Source organism: Myripristis murdjan, chromosome 18 (genome assembly GCF_902150065.1).
Source record: "Myripristis murdjan chromosome 18, fMyrMur1.1, whole genome shotgun sequence".
Lineage (NCBI taxonomy): Eukaryota > Metazoa > Chordata > Actinopteri > Holocentriformes > Holocentridae > Myripristis > Myripristis murdjan.
This window is the reverse complement of record NC_043997.1, coordinates 12299608-12326031: the sequence shown is the minus strand read 5'-3', so window position 1 is coordinate 12326031 and position 26424 is coordinate 12299608. Positions and strand designations below refer to the sequence as shown.

At 41.9% G+C, this 26424-nt stretch overlaps 1 protein-coding gene across 1 annotated transcript in view; it reads left to right on the top strand.

Moving 5' to 3' along the window:
* vax2 (ventral anterior homeobox 2) overlaps nucleotides 1-26424 on the top strand; it is a 38721-nt gene continuing 12297 nt past the window's right edge. The window contains exons 1-2 of the mRNA XM_030075851.1: nucleotides 1-1109; nucleotides 6662-6849. Coding sequence (XP_029931711.1) covers nucleotides 875-1109; nucleotides 6662-6849 — 423 coding nt within the window. The 5' untranslated portion in view covers nucleotides 1-874. The remainder of the gene's footprint in view (nucleotides 1110-6661; nucleotides 6850-26424) is intronic.

The window sequence follows — 26424 nt, the reverse complement described above, 5'->3', positions numbered from 1 at the left end:
CACACCAATATATCAGCGGGTACGGGCAGGGCAGGCTGCACCAGCCCCCTCTCAGATATGTGATGTTTCACTCGTAAAGCAAATGATAACTCCTTACACAGTTGCTTTTCAGGTTTGGTTTCGTGCTGGCAGTCAAATGTGACCATTTCCCATTTCCACGACAGTCCCTTCCTAAAGGCTTTCATCACAGACATTTTTTGCGCTCTCTAAAGCAGAAGACCACCGACCCCCATATGTGACCACCACCACCATGCACTCCAGGATCCGCCGCAGCAGCCGAGCCGTGCCGTACCGGGGGTAATGTAACAGGCTTTGGCCATCCGGGAGAAACTTTCTCCCCCGGCGTGTGCACGGTGAACTGTGGCCGCTGCTGTGTTGTGGGGCTTTGCGCGCCGTCTTTCAATTTGTTTCTACGTGGGTGAGCAGTGTGTGGCACCTCCCCGTTCCTCCCTCGGCCGTCCACAGATCTGGTTATAGGCTACCCCCTTTACCTTGCAGGCAGCACCATGCATTTCTGCTCCGGCTCCTGGCTCCTATAGCTAAGGAGGGTCCTCAGGTTTCTGCACGCCCGCCCCCCACCCACCACCACCACCACCTCCTCCTCCTCATCCCCACCCTCCCTTCCCCTTGTCTTGGTTTGGACTTCGGACCCGTGCGTCATGCCGAGACACCTGAAGCGCACCCCGGTCCCGTTGCAGGACCGCATGGTTCCTCTGTAACTGGATCTACTTTATTTTGTTTTTGATTTGGAGAGGGGGCATGCTCTCATCGCCTCTGGAGAACACTTGCAAAGACGAAAAGAAAGTGAGCACACAGGAGTAATCCGCGAAAGAAGAAGAAGGAGGGGAGAAAGCGTTAGAGACAGTACTTGTAGATGTTTGATCAGGCCACGAGTATGGGCGATGGGAACCACCATTGTGGCCCCAACCCGCTGTGTCCGGACCGGATGGACTCAAAGTGCCGAGCCGAGATAGGGAGCCGGTCCCCGGTTCAGAGCACCACCGACACCCCGGGGACATCAGCCTCCACCCCGACGTCCTCCAGCGAAGACGGACACGAGAAACTTTTAGGAGTGGACCCTGACTACTGTCGGAGGATTTTAGTAAGGGGTAAGTGTGGAGAAAAAAACAACAACACTGATTTGCACTGTGCGTAAAAGAGTGATTCTTAAAAAGGGAGTGCTTAAATACTATCCAGGGAATTTTTCACTATTTAATTCACTAGAAATCAGTGCACCTGTGAGGAGTGTAACCATGCCTACCATCATTATAGGCTTCTCTCTCACCGCCTTGGTCTTCCCATACAGTGCAGTCAGCTCCTGCAACTCGCACCCAAAACAAAAACTTCTCATCTGGCGATTCCTTGGACAAAACATCACCAACTGTGTGTGAACGTGGGTCTGTTTGCTGCTGAGACTCAAACAAAGAGTGCAGACAGCAGGCTGTAAAAGTTGAGTTAAAACTTGGACAGTCACTCTCAAACACAAGTAAGGCTGTTTTTGAGCTCAAGTTCACATTGCAAAACCTCTGGTAAACTACAGGCTGGAATATAAAACGCCACTGCTCATATGCTAATAACAATAGCCTGTTTTCACTTCCGCCATGCCAAAGTGATTGTAACCACAGCACAATGTGAATAAAAATACCGATAATAATACTGATAACACAGAGGCAATATTACAGCACTAGTGTAGTATGGCACTAGTGTAATGTTGTTGATCTTGTTTTTTATATATACATAGCCTATATAAATAGAAAATAAGATTGAATGGAAATTAAAACAATCATAGTAGCCTATCAAATTTCCATTAGTCTGAGTGGGTAACTTAAAAAAAAAAAAAAATATAAGCTTATTTGTGTTTTTGAAGTTGCAATGAATTAAGAACCCAATGGGCAAAACAGGGAAAAAAAAGAAAAAAAGAAGTGAAAGCAGTAATGCCTTTAGGGTATTATAGTGGAGGCTTATATGTGAAAAATTCTCGATTTTGTTAAAAAAAAAATGGCTGAAAAGAGAAGAGTGATCCATAAACTATTACTAACGTATATATAAGGCTATTTGTCAGTTATTGATTGCCTTTGTGTGCCAATGTTGTGTCAATGAACATCAGATTTAATGTTATGCTGTCCACGCCCTCAGAGAGGAGGCCCACTGGAAGGAAACTGTCTGTGATTGATACTTTTTTTTTTTTTTTTTTTAAATTAAAAACAATAAACACTCAAATGCAGAAAGGTACCCAAATCATAATTGGACCTTCACCCACTCGCTCACTGAGTAAAGTAAATTCTCCTCAGTTGCTGTGTTATTTTTATTTTATAATTCTGACACTGATTACATTTAATTTTAACACCAGGCTATATGATGAATTCATATACCTTAAAAATCACGTGTTTACTGTTCTAATGTCTCCAAACTAAACTGCAGCAAATTAAAGCGTACAGTGGCTTTAACATGTGCTAAATGCCAGCAGGGAACCCCAGTGGGCGTCAGCCTCTAGAAATATATAGAATAAATTTCAATTTCAGACCTATAAATTATTTAGGGTAGAATATTTGCATAAAACATTTTAAAATTATTTCAGCATAATCAGAGAGACAGAGTGATGCTCCCAATACTACCAGTTAGGCTTACATGATTTTCTTTTCTTTCTTTTTTTTTTTTTTTTAGAATATTCATGTTCATATTTAATATGAAGAATAATTTTAAATGTCAACTACACTGAAAGTCGTGTGTGTGTGTGTGTGTGTGTGTGTGTGTGTGTGTGTGTGTGTGTGTGTGTGTGCGTGTGTGTGTGTGTGTGTAAATCTCTCTCTCTACATATGTAGCCTATAGCCTATATGTGCGGGTGTTTATATGTATATATATATAGGTGTGTGTGTGTGTGTGTGTGTGTGTGTGTGTAGCTATTTGCAAAAACACATCTTTCACTGAGTTTTCGTCATTATTCCTTTTTATTTTCATAAGTTGCAAATAAACTGATACCTGCAGCTGTAGCTACTTGTTTGTGTAAAACATTTCTCTACGCACGTTGCTGCCCATTATATGTCGGACTATATAACTGTATAAGCGATTTTTCTTTTCTTTTTTTTTTTTTTAAATATAGGCTATTTATATATATTTGGGCATGTTGCTAGTTTTTGTTTTCGACTGAATCTTTAACATTCCCTTGGCCCAGATTCACAGTAACGTCCAAAAAAGTAAAATAACCTATTGTCTTTTTTTTTTTTTTTTTTTTAAGTTACTGATAGGTGATCTTAGCAAGAAAGCAAGCAAGAAAGAGAAAGGCACAAGAGATAGATAAAGAAGAAGAAGACATAGATGGTGGACATTTAAAAAAAAATCTAAAACAAATCTAAAACATATGCATGCACACCCCGAAAACAAAACAAAACAAACAAACAAAACAAAAAAAAAAAAAAAACAGGTTAACCGGGGCATCGATGACATCCAGTAGCGTTGTTGCTCATCGTAACGCTACCAGATCAAACGGGAATTGTCTGGGCTTTGTTCGCTTGGATTATTATGGGCTAGCCTACACTGGTTGCTATCGCAGGGAACCTCGGCCAGCTTTCCATGCACTCCACTGGTTATCGAAGATATTTTCTATAGGCTTCTATTGATCATCTTCTGTTCATTTGTGGTCAGATAAAAGCATAAGTCCTCCCCTCTCTCTTTACGCAGCTCCGTGAGCCGGCAGCTCTGTAGCTATATATTATTAACTCGGGCTATACGTATCAGATATTGAGTTGAATAGACAGTCGTTGTGCATGTGCTATTAACGTCCCTCAGCAGAGGGGTTTGCAGACCGAAATAAGACGTGGCTTATCGAAGGGGGGGTGTGGGAGATGCTGGACGGCCAAGCCTGCAATCCCCCATGTCACTATTTGTTTTTGAAGCCGAGGCTGGATGCTCTGGTTAGCTGCGGAGAGGCCGGGGTCACCGAAAGGTCAGCAGGTCTGCCTAAAGCCTGCGTTTCTCCATTGCAAATGTTTCCGCAACTGCGCGAGCCTTTATTTAGACATAGCCCGCGAGAAATTCGCAAAAGCACGTCTGTCTTATTACAAAGGTTGATGTGATGCTGAATCCCCTCCACCTGGCAGCACATCACACAAGTCATTATGCGTGCGTCAAGATGGAGAGCTCGGCGTAGGCTGCGTCTCCCGCACGGGCTAACCAAACTCTAATGTGCAATATGAACTGTCTGTTACACTGATTGAAATAACTACATAGGATCACAGAGCAGCGCTGATCAACTCATTTCATTAACTATTTTAATGCCCCGCAGGAACTAAATTTGCAGCAGTCCACTGCTTTCCTTTTACGCACCAATTCTCATTTCACTGGAGCTACTGCATTTTATTTATTGCGCACATTTAAGCCTGACTGGGTTTGTTTACCTTTTACATTCAAATAAATTCAAAGTTTATCCAAGGGAGGATACGCCTGTGCTGACCAGGCTGTTGGATTAAGCTCACCAAATACTTTAGAGCTCTGTTTACATTTATTTTCTTCTAATAAATTATGGATTTTATATCGATAATGTGGCCTTCTTATCGTGGCGAAATGCAATATAATGTGACTGTTATTAGGTCTTTTATTTTTATTTTTTAAAATATCTATATTTATTTGCAGGTACTATTTTATATTTCATGATTTTAAAATCTAGAGCAAAGAAGAAGTGTGGTCGCTTTAGATTAAATTTCAGAAATACAAAATAATAAAATAAAATAAAAATACATACAATAATAATAATAATACTTTGAGCTATTACGTTATTTTCTTGTAGCCTATCTATTTTTTTAAATCCTACTCAGCTGGAAGTAACAGGAAATAAAAACTTTATCCGCACACACAGATAACGTGTCGATTACTGTTAAATTAAAATAACGCTCGCTCGTTTTAATCAAGAGGTGCAATCAGATGGACAAATGGGCTACTAGAAGACAATGTCCTGCGGGCTCGTGTGGCCATGCAGGCCCTGCCCGCGAGCCCACGGACCGGCCCTCACTGATATCTACAGTATCTGACTCATATTTGACTCAGTGGAAACTCATTGGAACTGGTCTTCCACTAATGTTATTTTTTTGCATTAAATCCTGATGAGAAATTTTGCAAGCCGTTTCTGGAAACAAGACCGTGGTTGTTTCTCCACGAGTTGTAATGAAGTTTAAATTCCTCTCGTAATGCTATAGGAATATTTTAGCCAAACCAAATGGGCGAATTTCTTAATGACAGGCCACTGAATCAGCTTTGAGCACTTTAAGCTTGATCGAAATGTTTTTAGCTGGCATTAGTAGTGTGTGTGTGTGTGTGTGTGTGTGTGTGTGTGTGTGTGTGTGTGTGTGTGTGTGTGTGTGTGTGTGTGGTGTTTTTTGGTCGTGTATTTTCAGTCAATGTAGCCCACCATTCGGCTAATCATACAAAGTAATCCAACGATTGTTCCCATACCCATTCAAAGTTAAGGGTGATTCCCTGTTAACATGCAGATACTCTGTCAGATTGATGAAAAATGCTTTTCAATGGAAAGATCAGACCTTGTTCTTCCTCTCAGGAGCAACATCACATACTCAGAGTAGTATAATTGGGATACACGCAGACCCCAAACAGCCTCACAGTCGGCCACGGACCCCCATCTAATAAGATTTTGTCCCGAGAACCCCACAGAGGAAGATTTTGTTTGTTGATGATTCGGCGTTAAGTTGTGCAACTGTGCACTGGGTGGTAATAGTTTGAGAATGAAACCTTTGATTAGAACGATCCGCCTTATTCTCTAATTGGGATCATTTCCACCAAATTAAATTATAGTCAAATTAAATGATTCCCCATTTTGCCGCATGCGGACCCCCTAGACAACCCACAAGCACCCCAGTTAAGAGCCCAGAGGAAGGGAGGCTGCCTTGTTTTCTCCTGGGTGCGTAAATAGTAGGCCTATATGTGTGCCATAGCCCAGCGGAAGGGGCGCAGCTATAGGGCCGTGAGTGTGACGTGTCTTGTCAAGTGTCATATCTGCGGTGGCTGCTGCTACTACGACAGCAGTTTAGGTGACACTGACTGGCGTTCGTTAAAAAGACGCTTTCATTTTTTATGTGCGTAAAACTGGTTCGTGGCGCACGCAGATAGGCGTGTTGTTGATGATTTTTGACGACTGAGGCTATATGCGAGCAGCAGCCCAGCCTGTAGCACAACACAATAAACATGGTGGCGTTTACGCTTGGTACCCCAACACACCTTTTCCTTAAAATGTTCCTATAATTTTCATAAATCTGCGGAGTGAGCGTCCGGTGACCGTGTGCTGGCCACACGGTGGCCTCCAGTGTATGAGCTTAAAGAGTAAAAACGAGCACAACTGAACATAATTTAGTTATATTATTGAAAAGCTTCATTTGTGTGTTTTTCCATCATAGAAATTCTGTCCTCATACAAATCAGTCTCCGTCAGTTTGATAGCTCAGAGCGCACTGTAGGCCCTCAGGAAAGTGAGTAACCTCAGGATTAAATAGGGGCCAACTTCCACTGAATCTTATTTATTTATTTATTTATTTATTTATTTATTTATTTATTTATTTATTTATGTATTTATTTATTTATTTATTTATTTACGTTGCTGGTGAAGTCCACTGAAAGTTTTTTGCGTTCTTGTTCCTGTTCACGATCAAAACAAACAGATGCCAAGGGCACCATCCGGGAGATCGTCCTACCCAAGGGGCTCGACCTCGACAGGCCCAAGCGCACGCGGACCTCCTTCACGGCCGAGCAGCTCTACCGGCTCGAGCTCGAGTTCCAGCGGTGCCAGTACGTCGTGGGCCGCGAGCGCACCGAGCTGGCCAGGCAGCTGAATCTCTCCGAAACACAGGTAAGACACGAGCCGCACAGTCCGGTGGGCCCAGGTATCAAAAATTAATTAATTCATTAAAAGAAAAACAATTGGCACGAACACAAATGTTTCATAAATGTTAAAGATAATATTAATTACTCGGCTGAACGTTATTTCTCATATTTTAGTGGTCAAACATTGGTTGCTCAGGCCTAAGCAGCTGTCGGCTGAAATCCTAAATGCACTCTTGGAGATTTTCATGTTTAGACTTTGTTTGGGATGATTTGCTCCAAGAAACCCTTGGATTCAGGCTACGAAACCATTTTAAAACCAGACTAAAACTCCAAAGTGCCCAAACTAAAAAAAAAAAAGGCTTTTTTTTTCTCCAGAAAAGTTTATATTTTGGGGATATGTGGTTTTCACCCGACAAGAGCGCACAGGTTAATAACATCTCCAAGATGGAGGATGTGTTTCGGTTTAGCGCATTGATATTCCAATTGTTACGCGGCCCCAGGTGTAAGCTGTTTTGCCAGGCGTGTGCCAGCCAATCAGAGGCGAGGAGCGCAACTGATCTGCCTGTAGTTCCGCCCATGTCTTTTTCCGCATGGCGGCTTATCAAGGCCATATACAGGCTCGAAATGCTTACAGTCCAAATGAATGGCGCATTTTCTTTATTTAAAACTAGTATACATCATGTTAGTTGGGAACTGGATGGAAATATAATTTCATAGGCCAAGGATACATTTGGTTTGTGGCGGCTCCTGTAGGCGTGTCAGAGCGTACGTGATGTGCAAGCTCAGCCCGGCCCTTAGGCTAGGCTATATGTCATAAAAAATAAATAAGGTGGCCTTAAAAACAATAGTAAAAAAACTAGGCTAAGCTATATTGTATTAACTTTACATTGTTTAGGCCTATTTATTTATCTATTTATTGATAATTTACATTATTAACCCCCTCCTTACATCATCCGCCCTCTTCGTAGAACATATTTTCCCTCTCCTAACGACAAAAAAATTAATAAAAATCTTTTTATGTATATCCATGGCCCTACATGAATATTATGGGGACGCAGGGGTATTTTTAATCTATCATCTGGAGAGGCATCTGAGGCTTTGACCCTTCCGCTGCATAGCCTAGGCCTACTTTGGGTGGCTCGTGATGCTGTCCATTAACACACACACACACACACACACACACACACACAAACAAAAAACAAAAAAAAGGCGAGGAGGCACTGTTGCTTTCACTGGCGTCCGCTAAACGCCTGAAATATGAATGAAACGTCGGCTAACCGTGACGCTGGCTCCACAAACTGTGAGTAATTGAAGGACCCAACCTCCCCTCCCACAATTTCAAACCAGTTGTTGGCCTCTATTATTCAATATATAATATTAAATAATAATACCTGATGTTTGTACGCCTCACTTCGGCCTGTGTGTAGGCCTATATGGCTTTCACTGTTAGACAAGCGCCCTTTTCACGCCTGTAGCCCAGAGCGTCCAGGCCCAGCCGGGCGGAGCTGTGCGCATCCTCCGTGGGATATACATAACATAGTGGCCTATGTTGACACTTTAGGCCACTTTTTACAATGGTAAAAATGGCAAAATTTATATAGGCGCTAGAGACACGCCTTAGGGTTTGGGTTAGGATCAAAAGGGTTTTGCGTTAATCACCACCTGTCTTTAAAAAAAAAAAAAAAAAAAAAAAAAAAAACACTTGTTGATGCACAAATGTATTTCGGAATATTCACTTTATCAGCTCCACCTGTACAATCTAATGCAGTTCAATGCAACAGCTCTGCCATAAATTCTACCTTTTAACAAAGTTTATGATGTTCAGTTTGTTTTGATATTGTGGAGAATGTGCCACTTTAATTCTATGTTTATTATTGCAGAGGTCTTGTACTGGACCACATTAAACTGAGAGGTGTTTCTATTTTTTTGTCCTCCCTATTTATATACATGAGGGGGGACAGAATAGTAGATAAAATGCAGTCCAGTACAACAGCAGCACTAACTATGAGCTCAGTGCCAAACACAGAATTGCATGAACACCTCTATTACTGTGACAAGAGCAGACGGGAAACTTTGGCACAACGGTTGTAATGGTTGTATCAGATTGTGCAGGTGGACCTGATAAAGTGGCCACTGAGTGTAGGTGCCAGTGCAACTTGACGCACCGTGCAGCCCTCGTGCCAAAAATGCACCGTGACGGACTTGCAGCTGTGGTGTTGAGGACTTCAGACTCAAAAGTCGTCAATAATAATTTTCCCCTAACAAATCATCCTAACTACAACAGAGAGGCGGTGTGGAGGGAGGAGGGGGGTGGGGGTTAGATTTGGGAACACAGAGCCACTGTGTGACACTGGGGGTGTTAATGGGAGGGCCTCTGCTGCTGCTCCGAGGCTGCCTGCCTGCTGAATGGAGCCACAAATGTGCCTGACCTTCAAGTTAGAATCAAATTTAAATTCTTTAATGGTATAGGAATATTTTAGCCACATCCATTTGGGCAAATTTCTTAATGTCAGTCTTGTGAAGCAGCTTTGACCACTTTAAGCTTGATCGAAATGCTTTTAGCTGACATTAGCAGTGTTCTGTTTGTGGTGTATGTTTTTTTTTTTTTTTTTTTTTTTTTTTTTTACCATGTATTTTCAGCAAATGCACCATTCAAGGTTAATCGTGCAAAATAACCCAAGGAAAAAAATATAATTCTTAAACTTTGGGCCCTTTTGCTTGAGCTTTTGGGGCCATTTTTTTCTGATTGTCAGGTGACTTAACTCGAGAAAGAGGTCGGGATCTTTCTAGTTTGCTCCTCAAGGTTTTCACAGGTTCTCTATAAGTAATTTGATTTTCATGTCCAATTTAGACAGCACTGGTTTGAAAGCAGCTCCATTTGAAAAGCCAGTGCTTTTCATTCGCTGTTTTTTCTCTCCCTTTCTCCCCGAGTGAAACATTCAGTGGAAGACTGATGCCTGAAACAAAATGTGTTTTCATTTTTAGAGGGGGGAGGTCGAAACCAAAACACTGCAAATGTTTCCACTGTTTGTGAATAGAGCAGATCTAAACTCTCTCTCTCTCTCTCTCTCTCTCTCTCTCTCTCTCTCTCTCTCTCTCTCTCTCTCTCTCTCTCTTCACGTTTCCTTTTAAACTTTTCAAAGTTTTCAAATCATGTAGCCTATAGATAATATTTTTTTTCCCAACATTTGAATCACATCTGCAGGTACATTCATCACAGCATAACTCGCTATAAACTTCCCATTACAAAGAACGGTGGCGTTGCAAGGTTGTGATTTTACAAAACAGTTTTTTTTCTGAACTTGCCTATTTCTCTACATTGGATGGGAAATAAACAAATAAATAAATAAATAGATAAATAAAAATGGAGGCACTGAACTAACAATTTAACTCGCCCATCATCACTGTATGGTTGTTGATTTCATAGAAAATAAGTAATAAATTCTGCGTTATATCGCCAAACCTTTTTCGATGTAGTTTTTGTGCACAACATGCAATGCATTTTATTTGTACATCATTTCTCTTTTTATTCCGATCGGATTCGTCATAAGGTTGTTAAATCGATACTTCGATTCAATAGAAATGAAGTTCCTGTTAGTTTGTGATTGAGTTTTTCATGTGCCTCAGCTCAGCCTCTGTTGTGTTTTGTCTGCTGCATAATCAAACCTGTTGCAGCCTGATACGTCGTGCAGAGAAAACTAGTGAGGTCCTTTTTTTAAATTTATTAATTAATTTATTTTTTACTATTTTCGCTATGAGCGCTTCTCTGCAAATCGCACTTGATGCTCTGCAGATTCAAAGTGTGGCTAAACTGCACTAAAGGCCCGTCAACAGCTTGTTTAATCTGGAATGGAGATTTAATTTTTTTTAAAAGTAGGCTACAAAATCAAGAACTCTGCCCTTCGTCTCCAAAGCAGCATTAGTTCGTTTAAAGTTTTTTTTTTTTTTTTCTTGGATGTTATTCCCTTGATGCTGCACTTTATTTTGAAGATGCTGTCACTGGCTCCCCAAGTTGGAAACAAAGTGAAATTTCGTCCCCTTGTTGGCATCATCTTCCCCTTTTTGTTTCCAGAAAATTACTCCAAAACAAGGCCAGGCCACATAAGGTGGACTTTTTCCTGCAGAGTGTGTGTTTTGGACAGGCCTGTGACGCAGAGCGAAGCGCCAATACTGACTACAGTAGCATCAGGTTGGGTGGCGGAGTGTTTTTTTTTTTTTTTTTAACAATGTTTGGGGATGTGGTCGTTGACCCATGCTGTAACTCCAATTAGTTTGGTCAGGTATTCAAACTGCACACGCAATGAGGCAGACACATGCACGTACACACACACAAACACAAAACACACCATCCTTACGCTCTTTTTGTCAACGCAACGCACATTTGTGTTAGTTAAAATATGTTAATTACACCACATTTTAACATGTATGCAATATTCGAGGCTCCAAAGATACTAAATACTGACACAAGGTTCTTAGGAGTGTTTCTATGTACTTACACTCGTTCCACTACAAAGTATACACACACAAGACAATAAGACATACAAGAGTAGGCCATGAGCTCGACCACAGTCAAATAAAGCAGATGAATAGGTATTATCTTAGAAGGATAAATAAATTATTGCTCAAAGGGTTCTGTTGGAAAGTAACAAAAATATTATAGAGACACATTTGTTAAAATGTCACATCCTTTATTGGAGAGTATGCAGGCTATTGAAGAGGCAAATAAGCCAAGAGGTGAGTTTATAATTTTATGATTATATTACGATTGTGGTAAATTATTAGACCAATATGTCACCAAACTATCCTGTCCAGACGCACAAAGCAGAATTACGTATTTATTTACTTGTTAAAGATACGGCTTTCACGTTGATTTCTGGGCATTTTCGTCCTAAGTGTGTGTTATTTTCTCTATTATAGTGATAAAAACAACTAGAGGGAGGTAAGGCGCAATTCCACTCCAAGAGAAAAACGAATAGGCCCAAATGCAGCCTAGTCTGTCTTTTTAACACAGGTTAAGTCGTCAAAAAGTTAGTCCAATAAACTGGCATTCAGGCACAGAAAAAGACGCAAGAAATCACGAGAAAACAGAACTTAAGAAAATAGATAAAACTTTTTTTAAGGGCGCAAAGTGGAGCCCAGTCCAATCCGAGGCGGCTGTGCTGCTCTAAAAACAAACAAACAAACAAACAAACAAACATATCTACCAGGCCTATAGGTTACTCATCATTCGTTACACATTATAATAAGTCTAATAGTTGGCATAATATCACGTAGCCTATTATTTCTTAAAATACTCCTTACAGAGCTGTCAAGGTTATGAGCTACGTTCTGATTGGCCACAAACACCATAAACTTGCGAAAATTATTTTAATGCTCAATATTATTATTGTTATTGGCATCGGTTTGCTCAGAACAGTCGAAACACAGGGAATTATTCCACTTGGAGAAAATAAACTACCATTTTTCACCGGAAGTCCTTGGAAAATGCACTTTACTTTCAGTTTTTTAATAATTCAGCTTCCGTCTGGTATTTAAAGTAACGTTTTCGTTTCTCTCCACTGGTTTCTGCAAAATTAAGAAGGCTAAGTTGATACAGCAGCTCGTTACACGGTAACTGAGCCGGCTGCTGTAACGCGTTACTAAGTAATCCGTTACCGGCCCGAGCTGTCCGTTCACCCCGGCAGGTGGCTCCCCGCTACCGGCCAACACAGCGGGGGAGCCGCTCTGCAGGCGGCCAGCCCTGCTGCAGGAAGCCTGTGTGTGGGCTTCAGCTGCTCTCTCTCACACACACACACACACACACACACACACACACACACACACACACACACACACACACAGACACACACACACACACACACACACACACACACACACACACACACACACACACACACACACACACAGACACAGACACACACACACCTTGAACTAGTCCCTTTCTTTTTCGACCCCCGGCACCAGCCTTGACTTATTTCTTTTACCATATGATCAATTTCTCATGGATGGTTGCAGAGGACTCTGACGGATGGTCCTGAAGGCTGCAGCTGCTGTTGCAGTGAAGGTATGTGGCCAGCTCTGCAGACCGAGGGGCTTCCTGTAATGCTAAATACTTTTGTTTAGGACTGGCCTGTTTTCTGCCTGTCTGGGTTTACTTGAAAAGATGGCAGGTGAAAGCTATTATTTTTTTTTTTGTTTTTTGCTTTATCTGTTATTCTATCTGATAGCTTAGACAATATTTTGTGTGGACCACAGCTTATAAAGTAGGCTACATCTTTTTTTGGCATTGCCTAGCACTGCTTGGTAATCTTGTTGAATACTCCAACATATTCAGTTAAACTTTATCAGTCCAGGAAGCAGAGCCATATGTGTTTTACCTGTCAAAACCTCAGTGTATCTTTGAGTTGTTAGGCTATGTGACACCGGGGGCTGTTCCTTCTGCCTCTCTCACATTTAACACACATCTTATCACTCACTTCAGCAGAAAACTTAGACTCTGAACTTGAGAATGGGAGGTGCAAAAGGTGAAATGATTTTGCAAAAAATCATGCAAAAAAAACAAAAAACAACAACAACAACAACAACAACAAAAACACAGTTTGCTCTAAGACTTCTCCTGCATGTTTTGCCTGCCCAACCACATGAAAATAGTCAGGAAAATGTTGGGAGACCAGTGGTGTGTGGCCCGTTTTACCCAGTCCCGAGTCCCAGTGCAGCTGACTTTATTGTGCCAGTCTATTGTTCATGGAGAAGCCATGGATTTAATGGTCCCTGTAAACTCTAAACTGGTTTAATCCTGCAACAAATGGGAGCAAGCTCAGTGACAGGTAATGGAATCATGGTTGCATCTCTGCACCGTGAGGCTTTTTGTGCAATAACCGGATGTAAACAAACACCGGGACATGTGTTTTCATATTTTGTTTTGGTGGCTTAAAATTCTCTCCACTGACATGAAGCTGTGGTGTCACTGGCCAGTGGTTTTCAAGGTGGGGTCCCGGGACCTTAAGGGGTTCTTTAGGGGCTTCCAGGGGTCCTCACCAAATCAAGGCCCAGTTTATCAAACACACCAGAGATTATTTTAACATTATGCTTTCATCTCACCACTTTGAATCTATCTGTCAAAATTTTAATGCAGAATTTAATGTATTTATTAGTTGGGCTGACGATGAGAACCGTGTAGATTCAGCCATCAAACTACATGCCTATTCCACAGTTTGTCAGTTGAGTCTAAACGGTCCTCACTTCAGTTGATCCTCAGCAATTTTGCATCGTGCACCGTTAACAAAAAACCCAAATATCTTTTCAGTTCAGGGTTACTGATGCTGAATCACTTTAAATCAAAAACTGAATCACTTTGTGGCTTTTTCAAACTCAAGCATCATGAATAAAAAAAAAAAATTGAAAAGCTCTGTCTTATGTCAAGGAAACAGTACTGTTGAGGTTGAAAATCTATTTGACACAATTGTGTTATGCTAAAATTTTGCTAAATAGGGGGCATTTATGATATTGAAATTTAGATAATAGTTTCCTCTGATTGTGATATGTGTGTGTTGTCTGTTTTATAATTGTAATTGTAAGGATGTAATTGTAATTGTGTATCTGAGAGAGACAGAGTTTATGCATGTGCCCACACAACATTCACACAATGAGTATCAATCCATGTATGTGTGTGTACGAGTGTGTGTGCACCTGCAGGTGTTGGAAAATGTCACTATTCTGGTCAGCCCTCATGGTGCGTCAGCATTTTCAGCCGGTGACTTTATATTATATTCAGACCCTGGTGTATTTCGTGGGTAGTTTGTGTATCTGTGTGTGTGTTTCATAGAGAGAATGAATGCGTGTGTGTGTGTTTGTTTGACTGTGTGTGTGTTTTGGTGTGAGTCAGAGTCGGTTTCAGCGCTGATGTTAACACCAGGGCTCTGAGCAGTGAGGACTAAAACAGAGTTGGGCTCCTGCAGAGAGCTGGAACACACTGAACGGCCTTGAAAACTTGATTCTCACCACGGTGAACACCCATCTTGCTCTGTTCTGGCATTTTTTCTTTTATCAGGCTGTCAGATCACAGCGAAGAAATGTTCACAGGAAGGAGAGCAGACGTTCAGCAGCACGACCTGAGCTGAGACTCAGACCCCTGCCGTCTCAGCAGGAGGACATGTGACTGCAAGACATTGTTTTTATCCAAACCATGTAAAGCGTTTTCTCTGCTGCAGTGGTACCAAACCCTTTGGCATTTATTTGGCACGAAAAATAGGAATCCTGGATCTTGCATTCACTGAGGGTCCAGTTCCAGTTCATTTTTTTGTCTCAAAGGAATCAGCCGGACCCTGGGGGCGGGGCTACTGCACTGCTCAGGCCGCTGATTGGTCACACATTTTTGCATCACTAAAGTGACTGACAGTGAGAACCAGCAGCTGCTGTGTTTACATTCAAGCTTAAGCATTTTATTGCTTGCTGTCAAACATTTGAAGAAGCCAAACTGAGAAAAAGGTTGGAGCTTTCATCATCATTTGGTGAGAGGAGCAGCAGCTTTAAGGAATTAAAAGATATGAGAAAGACATGGCTAAAAAAAAAAAAAAAAAAAAAAAAAAAGCTGCATACGTTTTAAAACCATAAATAAATGTGTAACCATAACAAAAAACTCCTAGCATTAGATTGTGATTAATTAGATTACTGTTAAATCTGCTGCATCAGTCGCCTTTTTCTGTTGTCTGAAATTGAATGAAACACACAAACGATAACTAGAACCGAACCAAACACTAGTTCCTGTTTGTTCCTATTTGGGATAGTTCTTGTTTCTTGGTCTGCAGTAGAAAAAGGCATATAGTTTTAAAAAGAGTAGGTGCTTTATATGAACTCATATTTATCATTAATGATATTCGCAGTTAGTCCATTTTCAGTCATTTTCAGTGACTGAAATTAGCTTTTTAGTTCCCCCACAAACAGCTGAATATGGTAAACTAAAAGGATGTTCCCATCAAGAGTCATTTGTGTGCATAATTTAGTCAGTAGTATGCCTTTTTTTTTTTTTTTTTTAATTTTATCAAGGATTTCAGAAGTTTAGATGCTTCCATTTTGCGTGGAGCAGCATTACCAGCAGCCAATCAACAGTCTGTTTGATACAGAATGTTTCCTGTGATTTGATTGGCTCATGGTCAGAGATAATGTACTTGGGCCAGCATGGGCAAAGAGTGACAAGACTCTTTAAAACAGAGGCATTCATATGTTACTGCTCAAGAAAGCTACGGCATACCAACCTGGTTTGCCAGAATAAAATGTTGCCATTTTAAGTTCCTGCAAACCAACAAATATGTTATAATGTCAGCACTTCTGAAACAAAAATATGTTGCACATCAACATTTAGACTTGTAGCCGATGTGACAGCGCCTGCATCAATGTGCGTAAACACTATCGAACAGTATGAGCTACTTCCACCACTTTCTTCAGCTTTGTTAGCTTCATTACCCACCAAAACTACTTGGCTAAGGTTAGGAGAGGGTCATGGTTGACATTATAAAATGTCAGCAAACATTCCCTAATATTGGCTTTTTACTTGAACTCTAGTCTGGAGGATCAAAGTGCTGTTGTGCCATCCCCACCTGCCTCCTAACACAGCGTTTTTCACTCTCTGGATACTTGAAGTCACGAAACTTGACAAAACCGGGCTTTTCAGTGCATGTTTGGTTTGCAGAAGCATAAAATGCCAACCTTTCTTCGTGGCGACTGCGAGTGAAGCCTCTTCTAGTTGGCACATGTTTACGGATTGTTTGCTCACGTAATAATAATGCCTCTTCTCGCTTTCCCTGCCATATGGATGTCAGAAGTCAGCTGCAGCGCCCCTGGAGCTGGTAGGGCTTCAGTGTCTTGCTCATGGGCACTTCAGCAGGGTGGGATGCCTGGCAACGGAGCTCTGGGGCTCGATCCAGCTCGTCAAGGCTCTGTGACCACCAGGCCCCGCTGGCCTCTGTATGACCCCTTACGAATCCTGGTCAATCTGTACTCCCTGTTCAAAAGTCACATCTGGTTGTGCAGCTGGCACGCTCAGTTTTAACCTACTTGTTTATCATCCACAAGAATTTGAATCACATGCAGTGATGCAGTGCTAAATAAAAAAATTGGATAAACAATGACCTCTTTAGCTAGTGATCGTCACAAGGCAAAACAACCACCGATATGAAGAAAAATTGGTTTCGTTTTCAGAAAGGCGTCAATTTGTGCTTCTTCGTGCTTCTTACAAATTAAATCATTTTAGTTACACTTACTGTGAATTAAAATCGTAAAGGTCATGATGTCAGGATAGAAAGTTGGGTCAAATCTGCCCCACAAATAAAAAATGAGGATAAATCGGCTTCAGGTGGGTTTACCTTTTGATTATATGGTTATTTCTGTTGCTGTCCACAGGCTGACCAGAGGGGAGGCGAGCTGGCTGTTTGTGTGTGTGTCTGTGAAAGTGAGAGTGTGTGCACATACATTTGAATGTCCTCGTTGTGTGCATTGTTCTCCATGTCGGCTCAGACAGACGGTGTCTGGCCACTCGTCTGGGTGGCAGAGGAGTCGGCCATGACGTCTAGCTGTGCAGATGTAGCATAGTGGCCGGATTGTCCCGACACTCCGAATGGAGAAAGAGATAGGAAGGGAGACAGACAGACACACAGACAGTCAGAGCCACACTCGCTGCCTTTGTGCATTCATCGAGTTTGGTTTCAGTTGCTGTTGGAGATGCTTGGGCTTCATAGAAACGTTATTGAAAAGGAACAAACCATCACATCGCCCCTCACTAGTCTGTAGTGACCTAATGTAATGACATGGCGTCTGTGAACTCCGTATGAGCAGTCAGGAGGTAACTTGTGTGTTCTGATTTTACAATCCGGGGATTTTCAAATGTCTCTGTGTTTCCAAGTTGACTTTAATTAAGCTGCGGGCCCCCCCATTTGATGTGATTTTGCACTATACAACCCTGACATTAAAATATATATTGGTTTGTGTCAAGTATTAAATAGTTTACATGGCAAATGCATTCAAAGTGGTGAGATTAAAACATAATTGCTATTTTTTAATATATTGTAATAATTTCTTGTGAGTTAAATTGTTGTGAAATTACACTATTCTGGCTGAGGTCCTGCTGGAGCCCCATCAAGGCCCCCTTGAGGTCCCCAGACCCTACTTTGAAAACCTCCGATCTAATCAATTGACTTTTTTGCAGTGCAGTAATGGCAATTAAGTCTTAGTCGATGCAGTTTTGTTCTTAATTCCACTCAGATTGAATTGACTTGTTCCATCTGCTGCTGGTTGAGTAAAGTGCCTTGTGCATGTGCATGTGCGTGTGCGTGTGCATGTGTGTGTGTGTGTGTGTGTGTGTGTATGTATCGAGGGTGGTACTTTGCATCTCCACACACACACGCACACATGCACTGAACTGTGGCCTCAAGTTGATAGGCAGGTCAGCGCGGTCAAAGGTGCATGAAACCACTTTGTGTCATTCACCAGACAAAGGTGTAATGCAATTAATTTAGTGGATTACCTGCTCGGGAACTCTTACAGACACCTGTACCTGCCAGTGAATCTCCTTCATGTGTTCATATGACAGCACATGCCACATTGAACATATACATATTTATGTATATGCATAGCATGCAAGGATGCATTTACAAAAAAAGTCACAGCTAAAATGTGAAGTAAATCCACTTGTCTGGTTTTTTTTTGGCCTCTCAGTTTACAACTGTGTCACTTGCAGTTATTTTTTTTATCTCAGTCAAATATACTTAAGATCTTAAAAGTGGAAAAAAAAAAACAAAGATAAAGGATGTTTTTTGTTTCATTTTTCTCCTCAGTCTGTTTTTGGTCAGGTCTGAGTGACACTGAGCGTCATCAGGATGCATGTCAGAGGATTCAACACTGGGGGGCTGCGGTGAGGCATGCAATCTCTTTACAAAAACTAAGATAATTATATTACATTTGTGCTGCAGAATGTAACACGCATACGATGGTGCTGGGAAATAGGATTGCAGCCCAAGTCACGAGAAACCGGTGATACAGCGAGCACGCGGTGAGAGGGCGTGGCGTGTCTCTCGCATCCCTGCAGGGTGTGATGCGGAGCTATGGGAAGGGAGGAGGGACAACGCAAGGCGAGGCATATTCTCCCAGCCGCTTCTCTCATGCTCTAATCCTCGTTATCTGATCCAAACCTCATCATCCTGGGGTGGAGGGGTTTTCCCAGGTGGGGCGTGGTAAAGGGGAATATGATGAATGGGGGGGGGGTGGAGCGAAGGATAGAGGGTAGAGAGAGGTGGGCCTCATAATAGTCCCAAGTGCTTTTGCACTAAGGAGGATTAGGCAGCCATATCGACCAGCGATTCTGTAAGACGGGGTTAACCCCTGGCTGAACCTGGCTGGACATGTGCTGCAGCGCTGCAGGACCAGATTGGGTCTATTTGGGCAGGGTTGAGGGGTGGACGGGCTCGGGGTCGGGGTGGGGTTCAAGGATCAGGGCAGAAGGGGAACACAAACTGTGATCATGATAATGATGGGTTAGGAAAAAGAGGATGTGCAGCTTTGCAGGGTGTACAGTAAGACGAGGTGGGGAGGGTTGAAAGTGCATGGCTCGGGGTGGAAAGAGGAGGGGGTGTTTTAGGGGGACGCGGGATAAAGAGCTTAGCAGGAGGTCATGTAGGAGGAAGAGCGGCCATCATATGGATGTGCCGGATGGGAGAAGCTTGTGTTAGCGCTGCTGGATGTGTCCGTAAAGTGAAAAAAAAAAAAAAAAAAAAAAATCCGGAGCAGAGCGGGGCTGATACTGCACAAACCACTGACATAAGAAGGAAGAGTGGCATGCCTGTGACCATTATTGCTCTTTATTTTTCTAATCCTAATGCTGATGTCCACATGGATTTGACTTGGCATTCTCTCAGTCAGATGATGTGTGCAGTTTCAAAGGCTGCTCAATATCTTTACGTCTTTCTGTCACCAAACACACGGTCCCACATCAGCAGTAGGTTTAGGGCAAGTTACAGCAGGGAAGGAGGAAGCCACTGGTCCAGCACATAGTAAAAGGTAACATGATAATTATGATATAATGCATTATTACGTTAACATTATTTATATTATTTATTTCAAACCGTATAGTGATGGAACAATCTCACATGGAGGATTCTTTACCCAAATGGTTCATGATTCAATTCAAGCATGATGCCATGTAACACATAGAAAGTCAATAACAGCAAAGCATGACTGGGCAAAATCAGCAACTGCAGATTATAATTTTAAAGGACCGTTTATTTAAATTTTGATGGGCCAGCCATCTCATTTCTGATTACTAGAGTGGTATAAAATTTAACTAATATCGCAGTTCATTTTTTTGGCTTCTTATTGTATTTGTATTGCAATATACACTGAATTTTGAAATATCCTCCTATCCCTAATTATGTATCGTAACATTGCAGGTATTAATGCCATTTTTCTGTCAACGGAGATGCAATAACATACAGGTAGACGCTGTTCTGCCACATACCGTTTTCCCAATAAAGAGCTAACATTTTCTGTTACATGCAATTTAGTACAATCATTGGCCCAATGGCTGCACCGCGCTGTGAAAAACGTGATAATTAACCAAAACAGTACCCTTTGGACCCTTTGGATGATAAAAGTCGGTCATTTTCTGGTAAATAATCAACATTGATTCATCTGTAACAGTATTGACAGAGTAATGAAGTGATTATGGGCCCGTCACACACAGTTGAGTAGTCATTGGTTCACTCCATCTCCATGTTAGGAGCTCATTTTTTGATCAAACACAAACAATCTCCCCCATTAAAGGCAAGCACTGGCCCGTCACATACAACTGAATAGACACTGGTTTCTCCCGTCCAGTTCAGTAGCCTTTGGTGTGTGTCCTATACAGTTGCGACGCCATTGGTCGGTTACATATAGTTGAGTAGCCATTGGTCCGTTAAAAACACAGTTCAATAGCCACTGGTCTGCCTGGCACAGTTTCCATGGAAAAGGCTCTGCATTGTGTGCTGCGGCTCATCACATGCCTGGGATCAAGAGGTTTGAGCGGGGTGACAGGGGGAGCACCGAGCTGCTGGAAGGGTCACAGAAAGTGTGAAAGTCACCAGGTGTCCTGCTTAGCGAGGACTTTGCCCTCCCAGACATTTCGTTTCACTTTGCTTTATCGTCATCGTGCGAGCACACCGGATCCCGTTCAGCTCCCGATGCGGAGCGTTGTCAGTGAGAAGGTTTTCGTTAACGCAGCGGGTTCGCTCAGCTTAGCGTTATTATGTGATGATAAAAGTAAAGAAGTGAAGTGGTTAAAACTGATATAACACAATCAAGTTTAATGCACCAATTTGCGCAGCGGGGATGCCAAAGTAGGAAACATATTGACTCGAGACAAATGTGTGGCTTTTTTCTTTCATCACAGCATGAGAAAGGGGCTTAGAGGATAATAATCGACACTTTTTCAGACATTTTCCCCCCTGTCATGATCGCCGCCTCTCGCTCATCTTTATGTGAACTTGGTACAGTGTCATGTCGGGACACAGCAGAGCTTAACTGACTTACTGAACACATATGGACAGGTCAGGATCTGGCTTAACCTTTCTACCTCTAGCCCTGTTTGCCAGCTTCTCTGATTCACAGTGCAGGTGTCTCTCCGCTGACCCCTGCCCGACTGGCCTAATGCTCTGTTCGCTTGTTAACCCTTTCCTTGTCTCGCCTTGCCCTTTGCTGCCCTGCCTCAGCCTCATCCCAACTCTGTTTGATTTTTCACTTTTGTCCTGTCCTCTACAGTCTTTATTTTTACACCTGCCTGCAGCCTCTGACCTCGCTCCTGTCCTGCCCTGGTCCCACCTGCCCCTACGTCACACTGCAACTGTGTTTTGAGAACATCTTGCCTACTTAATTTGCATCTTGAATCGGGATGTTGTTGCAGGACGTAACGCCACAGGGATTATTCAGAAGTGTGAACCAGTGGGATATCAGTTAGAAAGAGAAAAGCAGTTTTAAGGGTGAAAAATCTGGTGTGTGTGTGTGTTTGTTGGGGGGTTTAAAAAAAATCTGAGATTGTTTTATTGTTTTAATTTTATTTGTGCTCATTAGTGCAGCTTGAGTCGATTTTTTTTTTGGATTTCGATGTAAAAATACAACAATTAAAACTTTTGTCCTGCGTTTATTAGAGAGGGGATAACGTGTTGGTTTGATGACAACAAAGGAGAATTACAGAATTATGGCTGTTTCTAAGCCACAAATCTTTCTAGCAACAACATGGGCTTGCTGGAGTGTAAACAAAAATTAAAAAATTCCACTAGAAAGAATAAGATACAGGTGCATCTCAAAAAATTAGAACATCATGGAAAAGTTTTTTTTTTTTTCTCTGTAATTTCATTCAGAAAGTGAAACTTTCATATATTCTAGATTCATTACACATGAAGTGAAACATTTCAAGCCTGTTTTTATATGATGATTATGGCTTACAGTTCATTAAAATCAAAAATCCAGTCTCTCAAAATATTAGATTATGACATACGACCGATCAAAAAAGGATTTATAGTAAATACATAGTGCATTTATAGTACATTTATAGATGTCGACCCTCTGAAAAGTGTGTTCATTTATGCACTCAGTAGGTCGGGGCTCCTCTGAGGTGGGATGGAGGCCCAACAGCCTTCATCTCGTCTGGACTGGAACAAACGAACGAGCGAGCAATTCAGCACAGTTGTTCCTGCTCTTGTTTGTTATTTATTTTAGTTGCAGAACTGTTGGCTATTTTCATAAAAAATAGCCCCAACAAGGAGCCCTTAAATGTGCGTGGAAATCATCTGTATGTAACTGAGTTGACAGACGATTCTACCGTCTTACTCAAGAGTTCAGAGCCGATGCCTCTGCTAAGTTTTTCTGAAGCCATATATGAGCATCTTCTGATAGATTTGTATCAGATTCCATTAAAAAAGGAAATGAAATACTTAGGAGTGGTTATAACAAACTTTGTATACACTTCAGACAGTGATGGGTGAGTCATCTCAATCGTGATTACTACAGCAGAATGACGTGTAGTTAATATCCTGATACATATTTCGTTTTGCTGCATTTTTACTTTGTGATATATTGAATTTCCATATATTGTCTGATCTCTAGCATTTATTTTTGAACCTCTTAAACTCTGATTTGTCCTTAAATTTTACCTGAAGTAGGGAAAACATTTGAAAAACATTTTTTTCCATAGTGTATGACAATATCAGCTACCTGTTGCCCCAGTTATTGTCATATCTGTCTTATCCATCACTTGGTTCCACCCTCCTTGTTTCTGCCCTCCTCAGTGCTGCCCTTGTCTTCCCATCCCGACATTAACTCTGCCCTGGCCGTGCCCCAGCAGGCCAGAGTGCAGCAGGGTGGGGTAGAGAGGGCACGGCCAGGGCAAATGCAGGTCACGCCAGATCCAGATCTCCCTTGGTAATCTCTGCCCCAGCTCTGAACCCTGGATCCCATTAAAAAGGATTTACATCCAATAGTGTAGATGTACCAAAGGCAGCTTTGCCTTCTTCTCTTCTCATCATTCCCCCCTCCTCTACTAAAATCCCTATAAAACACGAGCAAGCATTTTTTTTTCCCTCCGTGCAATGGATAGGACGACTGCGGCGTGAACAGGCAATCGAGCCACACCCGCTGCACGAGGGCGGAGGAGAAGACTTTGTTGGGAATTTCATCTGTAGTGGAAGCCTTTTATGGGATATGGGTGTTTGGCAAAGCTGCTGCACGTGTTCACGTAAATACAGAATCAAATCTCAAAGAAACAGTTTATGAGCTAACTACGAAGGAAGAGACAGAAAGAGAGGAAGAAATGGAGACGCTGGCTTTCAGCTGCACGGAGATGATATCCATTGCTTATCCCATCCGTCTGTCCTCTATTGCTCCTTCCCTCCCTCCTTACCCTCCTTCTCTTATCTCCATGTCCACCACCGCCCCCCTGCTTTCGTGCCTCTTTTAGGTCTTTGCACTGAGACTTGCTGGCGTCAGTATTCCTCTCTGAGCCTCAGGATCCTTTCCGATCCCATTATTTGTGTCTTGGTTAGTGGCTAAAACTATGATCTCAGTTGCCCTATCTGCCTCTTGAGCCCGCAGTTCAAACTGTTACAGTACACTGATACTGTGCCTAACACTGCCCAGCCCGATTATGCTCACACTGTGGACACTTAGGCTTGGCTTATAACTAAAGCCAGCTTTAGTGACACGTTCACACCAAACCATCACTGTCAGGTTTAGCCGCCACACTTGGCCATAGCAGTATAAAGATTATAAAACAAGACAGCGACTGGAAAGGTAACACTTCCCGTAGCTGGACTTCTTGGAAACTCTGGATAGGGGATTGACATTGATAATACTCTCCACAGCCACTAAAATAACAACCAAAGTGCCCTTGAGCAAGTGCTTTGGCCTCAATTGTTCAGTGGAGCCTCTTGGTGGCAAGAAGTAGATGTTAAATTTGATAAACAGAATGTGTATGTGAGAAAATAAAGACCCCCCTCCACTCAAAATTTGTTTTTCTTATGTTAAGTCCCCGAAAATGTCTGACACTGACTATACTGACTTCACAATCGTGTACTGAAGGTGGAGGTGTGTGTCCACGCCCCTAAAATATAAGATTCAGATGAACCCGCTGTAACAGCCCAAAGTGTACCCCCTGACCAGACTATACTCCGGGGTATAGTCCAGTTTACACCCTGGAGTAAACTTTGGGCTAGGCCAGACTATACCCCTCTAGTCAGTAGTCGAGTTGTAAAAAAAAAATTAAGGGGGGATGGTCCATTTTTTTTTCACTTGATGAAAAGTGAGGATGGCAGTTTTACAGGGGAGATGATTTTGACCATTTTTATTTCAGGGGGGATGCCATCCACCCTCATCCCCCCTCAGCTCGAGTACTGCCTCTAGTCCATATTACATGCACACACACTAGAGGGAGTTGTTTCAAAAGTCTAACAGATTTCTTGACATGTGGTCTGACTTGCGGTAATTTCAGCAAATAATGGTGAGTCTCTCTCAGTCTCTATATAACTTATAGATCAAAGTATGGCGGTGCAGTCGGGACTGTTTGAAGGCTTGTTCGCACTGAGTTCAGAGATCTTAGCAGCACTGCAGTTAAGTGAAGCAGTGTAGATTGGTTCAGAGTCTTGAGAGCCTGTACTGTAGGCCTAGTTCTTTTTCATGGCCGTTTTTATTTTATTTTTAGTTTTTAAAAATTAAAACACTCAAACATTCATACGGCATCGGCTGCTATCATTTCCCTTAGCAATTCACCATCTCAGGCTTCTTTGTAATAAAATAAAAATCACTAAAGTAAATAATTATGTTTTTGTGGCCATCAAACTGTCATTAATATATACAACATTTGGCCTGTTGTCTCAGAAAAACAGCCATAGTATGGTAATGAGATCATAATACAAAATATCTCATGCATTTCATATGCATATACAGAGCATATGTACATTACATTACAGTCACAACATATGCAGGCCTAGTTGCAGATAAAAAATAAATAAATAATGATTACCCAGAGAAATTAAAATCCCTGTGGTATAAACTGGATTAGCCCAGAATATACCCCCTGTTTGAGTCTGGGGGGTATAATTTGGCCTAGGGGGGTATAGTTTGGCCTAGCCCAGGCTATTTTATACTCCAGGGTATACTCTGGGCCCGGCCAAACTATACCCGGGTACAGTGTGGCGTAGGGTTAATCTGGCCTGTTACACCGGGCCCGCGAGATTTGGTACATCACAAATCTGACAGCCAATCCCATCAACCGACGCTGTGGAGCTTTGCATATCATTAGTACCAGTCCCTTGAGCATTTTATTTTTAAAAACATCCAGAAGACCAACTCCAAATGCCTGCTTCACATGAACAATAGTAGTGTACCTAAGCCAAAAAAAAAAAAAAAAAGATTGCATGACTAGATTATCAAATCCAGCACAGTTTTCATGAGTGTTGCAGCACAGGACCTCCTGGTTCTGTGAACAGAGCTCTGGTCATGAGCCGGTTTGCCAGCAGGCAGGTGGAGGAGCAGGGACTGTTGCATATTCATACATCTAGGCAAGATTTAGAGTTATATTTCAGCTGGATTGAGGCACTAAGGTTATGTTTTCACATTACATAAATATGTAATGATGATCAGAGATAATTTTTTGGAGGTTAATAAATGGCTGGAGGGGGGACTTCAGGGGCTATTTAACATGGATTAAGAAACCTGCATGCTATAATATGCACCTAATTATCATTTTAATAGGTTCCTTACTTAATTTTTGAAAACATTAAATCAAGAGTTATCACGTCCTTCTTATTTTACCTACATTTGATACGTTTTATAATATCATCCCCTAATTCGTCCCTGAAATGCCTCTTAAAATATAAAAATCTGCACTTACGCCTTAAATGGAAGATAATATTTTCACCACGCTATTAAGATATTTTTACTCAATTTTGTAAAGGCATTCGACTTCAATCACAGTCACACTCTTGAAATTCCATCATGGCGTCTTATTAAGCAGTGCGCTCATTTTAAAGGTTTTTTTTTTGCAGTGGGATCGCCTCCGTCCCATTTCAGCTGAAAACTTCCA